At 36.7% G+C, this 10,620-nt stretch overlaps 2 protein-coding genes across 2 annotated transcripts; one reads left to right on the top strand and one right to left on the bottom strand.

The window, feature by feature from the left end:
* Nucleotides 1–5,309: 5,309 nt before the first annotated feature.
* On the top strand, nt 5,310–6,803 carry LOC109799551 (lectin-like protein LEC). Its single transcript, XM_020360128.3, has one exon. The coding sequence runs from the start codon at nt 5,631–5,633 to the stop codon at nt 6,660–6,662; it is 1,032 nt and encodes a 343-aa protein (XP_020215717.1). The 5' UTR covers nt 5,310–5,630; the 3' UTR covers nt 6,663–6,803.
* A 1,121-nt stretch (nt 6,804–7,924) lies between these two features.
* On the bottom strand, nt 7,925–10,371 carry LOC109799428 (tubulin beta-2 chain). Its single transcript, XM_020359986.3, has 3 exons — nt 9,829–10,371; nt 8,932–9,201; nt 7,925–8,845 (listed from the first exon to the last, which is right to left on the bottom strand). Exons 1-3 carry the CDS (start codon nt 10,220–10,222, stop codon nt 8,154–8,156), a joined length of 1,356 nt encoding a protein of 451 aa, XP_020215575.1. The 5' UTR covers nt 10,223–10,371; the 3' UTR covers nt 7,925–8,153.
* Nucleotides 10,372–10,620: the final 249 nt, after the last annotated feature.

The raw sequence follows: 10,620 nt of genomic DNA, 5'->3' as shown, positions 1-10,620 counted from the left end.
CATGCCGAGATCCTCAAACCAACACATGTAGGCGTAGAAATAGTCATCCTCATCGGACCCCCGCTCCAAGAACACGAAATCGGTGTTCGGCCCATCGTCCTCGCACGCCTCGGCAAGCAACGAGAACTCGTCCTCCCCACTCCCGAAACATTTCTCTAAAGACACGAAAGTATCCAACAGCTCTTGGTCGGATAACTTTGAAAAATACACACCGACCTCTCCGTCTACCCATTCATACCCGGGCATCTCCACCGTGCCGTAATCAATCTTCACCTTTGGCTGAGTCCTCGGAGCGGCCACTGCTTTGCCCCGACCATCGTCAACCACTACCAAAGCATCTTCAATCGCCTCGGCGTGAGTCACCCTCGCCGGAACGCTTTGTTCGTTGACATGTCCGAAACCCCTTTCGTCCACCTCGGTGGCTCGTGCTAAGGCCACGGCCAAAGTCAACGGGGGTGATACTTCTATCACTTCGTCCCCACTGTCCTCCTGCTCGGCAAAATCGGAAGGAAAGACCACTTCACATTGTAAGGGAGGCAACCGTGATACTTCACTTGAACCCGATTCCTCTCGATCAGACGAACGGACCGACGCCTCCGAAGATGTACAAGTCCTACCCGAGGAATAGTCCTTATCCATTTATTAAGTAGAATAAAGAATACAAAATTTACCTTTGATCGGTTTACTCGATCACTTCTGAAGTCAAGAGCGCTCGGCAAATTTACAGCATGTATATTCACCAGCAGCCCCCCTCCTATTTATATGCAAGGTAAATGGGGGAGGTGAAAAGACGTCCCGACACCCCAGCCGTTCGATCTAGGTCATCCAACGGTCCAGATTTAGTAACCGTTGGACCCGTAACCGCTAGGGCTAACCTGGCAGGCCACACCCGCCGAGGCCTCGGCGCAAACTCTAATGGCTTGGGACCCCGACATACATCTCTCTCACGTGGAGTCAGAGGTCTCGGCCTACATTTATCTCACCGAGATCACGATATTCGCTCCATGCGTTAGAGGGCTCGGCCTAGGATCTCTCTCACGAGATGTCAGAGGTCTCGGCCTACATTTATCTCACCGAGATCGCGATATTCGCTCCACGCATCAGAGGGCTCGGCCTAAGATCTCTCACGAGATGTCAGAGGTCTCGGCCTACATTTATCTCACCATGAGGTCGCGATATTCGCTCCACGCGTTAGAGGGATCGGCCTAAATCCCTCTCACGTGGTCAGAGGTCCCAGCCTACATTTCAATCACCCGAGGCCCTGACCTAGGCCACGCCATGCCGAGACTTATCAAAACCGCCCCTGCCTATCCGACGACGACCAAGATGTCACACAGTTCTTACCGTCTTCGTCTTCCACATCCTCGACGCTACGGGGGTTGTATATCGTATGGGGGCCGACCTGGCCGAATACCCAACCCCTCGAATACTCGGGCCGAACACCCGACCCCTCGAACACTTGGGCCGAATACTCGACCCCTCGAACACTTGGGCCGGATACCCTCAAACACTTGGCCGAATACCCTAACATACCGATCACCCGAGAATCGAACGGAGTACGTCGGTATGCTCGGCCAAAACCATGTGCCGGCCCCAAGATGATTTCAAAGAGCTTAATTAACGTAATGCATTGGATTAGCCCCCTAATTTCCCGGGGCCCAGTCCCTAATCACGGCCCAATAAAAAGTCCTATAAATAGAGTCCCAACGAGGTACGTAACCAACTTTTCAACTACCGCATTTAATACGCCGAGCACTTACTTGAGCGTTGGAGTGTCTTTGCAGGCACCCCCCCTCATTTCGAACTACTCAGAGAAGGACGAGAAGACCTAGACCTCGGACCCGACCCGCTACAACACGGATAATTGGAGTGTGTATCCTAACACAGGAACATAATGTATATATTTAACTTATTAGACTTAGATTTATAGAAAAAATGGTTAAAGTTAAACCTAACGGTAATATGATAAAAATAAAAGTTAATATACAAATTGAATTATTAAAAATATAATAAATAAATTTGTAATTCATAAAAATTAAATTTTTATATTTTTATATTTTCATTACACTAAACATTTTACATTCTTCATTGTGCAAAATAAAAAAAAAATAGAAATTCTTAATAATCACATGTTCATCTTTTTTTTTCATAATTGGTTATTTAGAATATTTTAAATGAAATATATGAAATATTTAAGAAGTTTTTTTTGTATAATATTATTTTCTTTCATCATACTTCGTGCATAATTGTATATAAGTTAATATGAATTGTTCATTTTATTATAACTTTTTTATTTCTTTATAATCTAAATTTTAATAATAGTGGAGTAAACTATTTTCTTATCACACAATTTAAAAAAAGAACACATATATTTAAAAAATATTGTTGATTTATTTAAAAAATTACTTTTTAATGAAAAATAGGCTTTTAAACATGTTAATAATCATACCAAACTTTAAAAAGATCAATCCTATAAAAAAAATTGTGATAGATAATAGGTTTTAATTTTATAGAACAAGTCTGACTTATATATTCAAAGTCTAACTTAACTTATTTCATCTCTACTCTTGACTTAATAATTATAAGGTCTATCTTAAAATACAGGTCAATTTAGTGTTTTTATGTTTGATTTCAATCTATATTAACATAATGTTTGATCAACAAAGTAGGACATGAAGTCGATGTAATACTTCTAATTTAATTTTTATTTGTGTTAATTCTAATTATCAACTTAACTTTATATCTATTAAAAAGAATGTTTTGTTTGTGTTTCATATTTCTCAACCATTCCATGTAATTTCTCTTCTTTTATTATAAACAACCATAATTTCTTCATCTTTTGACAATAACAAGATCCTAATTAATGAAGCGGGATCAACTCTAATAATTTTTTTAACGGCATCGTCTCTTTTTCTCTCAGATTCATTTGTTTGCATAGATTTATGACAATGGAAGTATGAGCAAAGGAAGTCTCATAGGAAAAAAGTATACTTCTCTGATTCGATTTAAAAAAATAATATATATATATATATATATATATATATATATAAAGTTGTCAAGACTTGTAAAGACAAACCATACTTTTATGTGAAGATTTGGGAGGGAAAATTTCTAATTTTTTTAGTTTATTTATATCAAGTTTATCCTCACGTTTTACTTCCATTACGTCTCTTACTTTGTATAGAGAAAGAAATGTCTTTATTTAAAAGTCTATTGTATTATAAGGAATTTTAAATAATAATTAATATATCATTAGGTTCATAATTTTTTTTTAAAAAATAACTAAATCTCTAAATTAAAAAATTATAATTGGATTATCAATCTTCTAACAATTTTTATAATTAGGCCCTTAAAGTTAAAAAAATACAAATTATTACTTTTATAACAGTTTGAAACAGTCTCAAATTAATCAAAGGAATTCGATTAAAAAAGTCAAAGACTCGGTTACAAAAAAATTAAATTTAGGAACTAAATTAAAATACTCAAAAGACCAATTAATATATTAAACCTTCAAATAAATAACAAAAACTACTTTTATATAATGTCTAAACTTTTCTGTATACTATCACAATTAAGTATATGGTTTCATTATCTTGTAACATTATCCACTTTGATTTTAATAACAAAAACTACTTCATTAGTCTAAACTTTTCACTAGGCTAACACACCTGAGTCTTTATTTAGACCAAGAAGTATATTTTCTCATTATCTCATAACATTATCCACTTTCTTGTTAGTAAAATATACTTTCTTCATCTCATAACAAAGGGTCATCTTAAGTTTTTTTTATATAAACAAAAGAATTGGTAAACAAATGAAATAGTGATGCAATTTTACAAGTTTAACCTTATTTGTTTGAAACGATACAACACAATAATATTTTAAAAATATATTATTAGGATAAAAATATAAAATGTTATATTAAAATACTAAAATAACACAACACCAAAAAAAAATACTAAAATAACATTTATTTTTTAAGTTATTTTTTCTTATAACACTAACTATCATAAGTGAGTATTAAATATTTGGCAAAATAACAACAAAAGAATAAAATTTGTACAGTTACGATAAATTCTCACCCAAAGAAAAATGACGATTTTTTTTTTCAGGAAAATGGCAGGAATTGTGTTTGAGTTTGAATATGTATGAAAGATACAAGGAAGGAGACGTTTGTGCTTGAGAAAGCTTGGGAATAGTGGCAATATCGTAAACTAATGATATCCATTCCTTTACACATTGTCCTCATGTTTTCCCTTCTAAAATACTACAAAACTTCCACTTCATACTTTAAACTTAATTAATTACCCAAAAAATTTACATGCCCCATCTACATTATGCTTCATTCATACAGGATCAAAATTTCAGCCATAGATTAATTTGTTCTTATTATGACAACCTGTTTGCTTCAAATTTTCTGCTTTTGAACGGTTATGTTGTTTTCTTATTTTACCTTTGACTTGTCCGATAATCTGGGCACAGTAGTTGTGTTAAGATCATAACTTTGTCTCACAAATTTCTCTGAAAAACTTTCACAAATGTCTATTATTATTAAAGCACTACTATGTAAACAATCACAACTATACTTGTATCGTTCCACAATTTTATTATTGGTGATAAATCACTTTCTTCCTATTACTCTCCATCACATCAATTATCTTATCTCATATCTTCTTCTTCTTTTTTTACTTTTCCTCTCTTTTTTATATTCAAAATTATACAAACAAGTTATAAAACTAAATTTATTATTTTTTCTACTATTGAAAAACTAATTAATTTTGCTAAAAATGCAAGATAATTTGTCAGATCCATTATTAAATTTTTTATAATTTTTTTTACTAAAATAGCATTTATGTTGTATAAAATAAAAATATTTTTTATAAATATAATATACACAATATTTCAAAACTAATAATTAAATTACATTCACATAATATAATTTTTCCTCACCAAGTATGAGGACTAATTTGTGACAGCAAGAAGCGACTTTTCTTCACTAAATATTACTTTAATGTTTTAAAAATTAATCTAAAAATACCAAATTAATTCTCGTATTGGAGGACAGATCTCACAACCACTTATATTAACATTGTTAGTTAAAACTATGTTATAACAAGACCATAAAATTGATGTCATATATATTAAGCCAGCTAGATAAAGGAATCTACTTATACGACATTACGCCACACGACTAAAAATTAAAGGCCCCTTCACAATTAATGGAGTGGACCATACGACACCAAAATTATGGAATAAAAATCAAATTAAACTCGTGATTTATGAATTTATCTAAGGTTGATACTTGATAGTTCACATGAAAGAATATTGCAAAAGGAAAGGCTCAAACTGCAAAAGAAAAAAAAAATTGCTTTTTTTATATTCCCTCGTTCATCTGCCACTCAGAAAAAGTGAACCACCAAGTTGCAGAATCCAGTAAAATGTATTAAATTTTCACAACCTCCAACCCAACTTCCCCCATTTTCTTTACTTTCTTTCTTCTTCTGCTTTCTTCACTCAGCCCCTATGCATCACAGATTCTACCTTTTGATGTAAATGGGATCAACCCACCAACCCTAGACTCACATACCTGCAAGATTCATTCATCTCAAACCAAACCACCCACTTCAATTATGGCACCATTTCCCACTTCCCATTACTTCAGGGCCTTCACTTTCTCCATTTTGTTCCTCAAAACCCTAGCTTTTGACCCAATTCCTTTGTTCTCTTTTGCTGGTTTTGGAAAAGATCTGAAATTTAAGCCCAACTTGGCCCTTTATGGTAATGCAAAAGTTGTCAATGGAGGGTCTGGAATTGATTTCTCTGGCTATGGAAGTTCAGGCACTGGCAGAGTCATGTACAAGAAACCCATCAAGCTTTTTCAAGGTAAACCAAGGCAATTAGTGTCCTTTTCTACTTACTTTGCATCTTCAATCCCCTTGGACAATGGGGGTGGGTTGGCTTTTGTTATGGTTCCAAAGGGTTCTGAAGGTGATGTGTTTTACCAAAGTTCTTCTAGGTTGAATGATGGAAAATTTGGAGTTGTTGGTGTTGAGTTTAGTGCCTCAAAGGGTGGTGGTAGAAATGGGGTTTCTAGTTGTAATGTGACCATGAATTTAACTGGTTCAGTTGTTGCTAAAACAAGTCAGAAATTGGCTTTAACAACTGGAGAAAAGTTGCATGCTTGGATTGATTATGAAGCCAGTTCAAGGCGTTTGGAAGTGAGATTGAGTCAGCATGGTAAATCAAGGCCGTCTGATCCACTGCTATGGCACTCGATCGACTTGTCAAGTGTGTGGAAGGAGAAAGAAATGTTTGTGGGGTTTAGTTCTGATTCTCAAGCATGTTTTCTCTATTCATGGAGCTTTGTTCTGAGAAGTTTTCCGCATTCAATGCATTCAGAGCCTCTGGATCCAAAGGCCTTGGTTGAAAACACTGAAACTCCTGTGGTGAAACAAAGGAGTGATTGCTTTTTAAGAATTCTTGCTGCAATGATATTTGGCACTGGATGTGGAGCTTTGACAGCATTTATTGTGCTTTACTTGTGGACTATATTTGGTAATAAACGTGCAGTGGTGCCAGAGGAGTCTGTTATGCAACCTGTAGATGAGTATAGGAAAGTCAAAATTGTTGTAGATAAAACCATCGAAGATGGCAAGAAGTAGATCCTCAAGCTTGTGTTTGTAAATTTAGTTTGTCTTGTATTTAGGTTTTGCTCTATTTGCCTTGCTAAAGGGCTATGTATTTGGTTTTTCTGCCGTTACCTATTGTTTATCAAATTGAGATTGAGATCCAACTGTTTTAAAGGTTGCTTATTCTTTTTGAAACATACCCAAATTGAGGTTATTAACGAACCTATATTAATTAATGGTTAATTGTTTGTTTGGTGATGTAAACCTACAAATTTTACTTATCTTGCGATTGAGAATTTCCGTTCTTTTCCCTTTTGTTTACGTATAAAATGCTACAGATATACCTTGTGGCATTGTATTTTAAAGATCTTGTATTATTTGACACTTCAAAAATGCCTTGTGGCATTGTATTTTAAAGATTTAGTACATATTTAACACTTACTTTTTGCCTATGAAAAATAGAAAAGTGAGTGTAAATTGATATGAAATGAGAAAGAAGAATAATAGTGTTTAAAGTTTCAGTTTTCTAAGTGAAGTAGATGGAGTGAATAAATTTCGGTTCTAATCAGTCAGTGGAGTTTTTTATAATCAATTAAAAATAAAAACTAATTTTATAAGCATCTTTGGGTTTTTTTATATATTTTTTCTATTTCTCATAACCCTAATTCTCTCATTTCCTTTCTCTTACTACTTATATTTGACTCGGTTCCTTATTTCCGTTGGTTTATTTCTCTACTTTATTATTATTTAATTATTAATTATTTCTTCATTCATATCTTTTTTGGCGTTACCAGGACTATGTATCTCTTGTTCAACCTAAGGAAATGTTTCAATTTGAAAGTAGTGTCAAGGGAAATATTTCAATTTGACAATTCCTTCTTGTTCAACATAAAAAGATAAAACGGCACTATTTTGGGGACCCAGTCTAGTATTGATAAATCATTTCAGAGTTGTCAGGAAATTCAAACACACGCAAGCTTTTCCATACAATTTGACCCCCGGACAAACTATGATAGCTGAGATTCCATCTAGAGTCTAGACGAATTTCGAATTTGAATTTAGTTGTAAAGTTATCTCAAGACAATGTCTCATCTATTTTTCAAACACGAGCAAGTCTTTTCTACTTAAATTGACTCAACAACGACTTTGTCCTACAAGTTTCAACATTCATTTCATACTCTAAAATAAAGCAATGCCACCAAATAAGAGTTGGTTAAACAAATTGTTTTTCAAGATAGGGTATAAACAGCATAGAGCAAGGCGTTAAGGACACTAATCATCGACCATGGGACGGATACGGATCAAACAAACATTTTAACTTTAAAATAATAGCAGTTTTATAGTCTTCCCTACCATCAGGTTACATAGCAACAGAAACAAACACCAGAGCCAGTTTTATAAAACAATAATATAACTAGAGCTAGCCGGAACAGAACCATCCCCTCCAAAAGAGAAAATGAACCGGCAACAGGAAGTTGCGGCATGTATCTCATCATCATCCACCGCAATACAACAATATCAAAATCACATGTCAGATAATGTGGGATGATAATCATCCTCCTCCTCTTCCTCCTCATACTCATCCTCATCAGCAGTGGCATCCTGGTACTGCTGATACTCCGACACCAAATCATTCATGTTGCTCTCGGCTTCGGTGAACTCCATCTCATCCATGCCTTCCCCAGTGTACCAATGCAAGAAGGCCTTTCTCCTAAACATAGCAGTGAATTGCTCACTCACTCTGCGGAACATTTCCTGAATGGATGTGGAGTTTCCAATGAATGTTGAGGCCATCTTCAAGCCAGTGGGGGGAATGTCACAAACGGTGGACTTCACATTGTTGGGAATCCATTCCACAAAGTAAGAGGAGTTCTTGTTCTGCACGTTGATCATCTGTTCATCAACCTCCTTGGTACTCATCTTGCCTCTAAACATAGCTGAGGCAGTGAGGTATCGGCCATGTCGAGGATCAGCAGCACACATCATGTTCTTAGCATCCCACATTTGCTGGGTGAGTTCTGGAACACTCAAGGCCCTGTATTGCTGAGAGCCACGGGATGTCAATGGAGCAAAACCCACCATGAAAAAGTGGAGACGAGGGAAGGGAATGAGATTCACTGCAAGCTTTCTCAGATCAGAGTTTAGCTGACCAGGGAACCTCAAACAACAAGTGACACCAGACATTGTAGCTGAGATCAAATGGTTCAGGTCACCAACTGCAAGAGAATGAACACTGTTAATAACCTCATTGAACAACTCTACAAAATTAAAAAGGGATAGTATATCATTTGTAGGAGCTTACAGCTAGGGGTGGTTAGCTTGAGGGTACGGAAGCAAATGTCATACAAAGCTTCATTGTCAAGCACCATGCACTCGTCTGCATTTTCAACAAGCTGGTGAACAGAGAGAGTAGCATTGTAGGGTTCCACAACAGTGTCGGAAACCTTTGGCGAAGGGAATACAGAGAAAGTAAGCATCATCCTATCTGGGTACTCTTCCCTGATCTTTGAAATCAAGAGGGTACCCATTCCTGATCCAGTTCCTCCACCCAGAGAATGGCACACTTGAAAACCTGCAACAAGAATAAAAAAGCATTTAGAAAATCCACCACAAAATAGACCCTCTATTCAAGCATCACCCACAAAAGACCCAAATCCATTTTAAATTTCAAATTTCGAAGTTAACTAGTACAAATCAAGCTTCGCATTTCATTACATGTCTCAAAATCAGTCACAGAACACACCCCAAGCTAACACCCTTTCATCCAAACAAAACCACATGCAAATCCAAAATCTCACACAAGACTCTCCAACTAAACACCTCCATTTCATAACTTCAAAATCATCCACAAACCAAGCTTCGCGTTTCATGAAATGTTTCAAAGTCAGTCACAGACCACATCACATGCTACCCCTTACATAAACAAATAAACCCACATGCAGATCCAAAACCACAAACTATACATCCAAATACACTTACCCTAACGCACCCATTTCAAAACCGCCAACAAAACCCAATAAAGCTTCCACCTTTACTCAAAAACACCAAACCCCACACCCTCATTTGAAAACCACCCACAAATCCTAAATCACGAACAAACCCTCAATCTTTCAATTTTACAAAAAACCAAACAGACCCAATTCAACCCCACCCACAAAACACCAAAAAGATCAAACCTTTAACCAAAAAAAGCCCTTACCCTGCAAGCAATCGCAGTTCTCAGCCTCCTTGCGAACAACATCGAGCACAGAGTCAATCAGTTCAGCACCCTCCGTGTAATGCCCCTTAGCCCAGTTGTTCCCAGCACCAGACTGCCCAAAAACAAAGTTGTCAGGCCTGAAGATCTGACCGTACGGCCCAGACCGGACACTGTCCATGGTTCCCGGTTCAAGGTCCATGAGAACCGCTCGGGGCACGAACCGGCCGCAACTGGCTTCGTTGTAGTAAACATTGATCCTCTCGAGCTGGAGATCCGAGTCCCCACCATACCTTCCGGTGGGGTCGATCCCGTGCTCCGCGCACACCACTTCCCAGAACTTTGCACCGATCTGGTTGCCGCACTGGCCACCCTGGATGTGAAGGATCTCACGCATTTTCAAAAGTGTTTGAAGAAGAGAGAAGAAATGAAGATTAGGGTTTGTAAGAGAGAGAAAGAGGGTTTTGGGTGAGGGTGGGGACGAGAGGGGGAAGAGGGTTCTTTTTTATAGAAAAGTTGGTGCCTTTTTGTTGCAACGGTTGGATTTTGAATGGGTTTTGGTGTTTGATGGGTGTCGAGGGAAATGGGTGAGCTGTGATTTTTTTTTTAATTTTTTTTATTTTTGGGTGTGAGAGAGGGTTTTTGAAATTTGAAATTTTGAATGTCCAGCTGGATACACTGTTTTTTGTGGTGGAGGAAAACGGAAGAGTGTTTTCTTTTCTATCTGGAATGGGTGACAGTCAAACTCAAACGGACCAGTTTTCATTGAGATTTGAAACTTTTTATTTTTTATTG

Source organism: Cajanus cajan, chromosome 3 (genome assembly GCF_000230855.2).
Source record: "Cajanus cajan strain Asha chromosome 3, NIPB_CcT2T_4, whole genome shotgun sequence".
Taxonomy (NCBI): domain Eukaryota; kingdom Viridiplantae; phylum Streptophyta; class Magnoliopsida; order Fabales; family Fabaceae; genus Cajanus; species Cajanus cajan.
The sequence above is the reverse complement of the archived record's forward strand: the minus strand, read 5'-3'. Positions and strand labels throughout refer to the sequence as shown.

Bases quoted from the DNA above. Each gene is read 5' to 3' on its own strand.
- LOC109799428 (XM_020359986.3), bottom strand. From the start codon at position 10,222: ATGCGTGAGATCCTTCACATCCAGGGTGGCCAGTGCGGCAACCAGATC. The intron at 9,202-9,828 runs GTAAGGGCTTTT...TTCTTGTTGCAG, and splicing joins GAACTGCGATTGCTTGCAGG to GTTTTCAAGTGTGCCATTCT. The intron at 8,846-8,931 runs GTAAGCTCCTAC...ATTCTCTTGCAG, and splicing joins CAAGCTAACCACCCCTAGCT to TTGGTGACCTGAACCATTTG.
- LOC109799551 (XM_020360128.3), top strand. From the start codon at position 5,631: ATGGCACCATTTCCCACTTCCCATTACTTCAGGGCCTTCACTTTCTCC.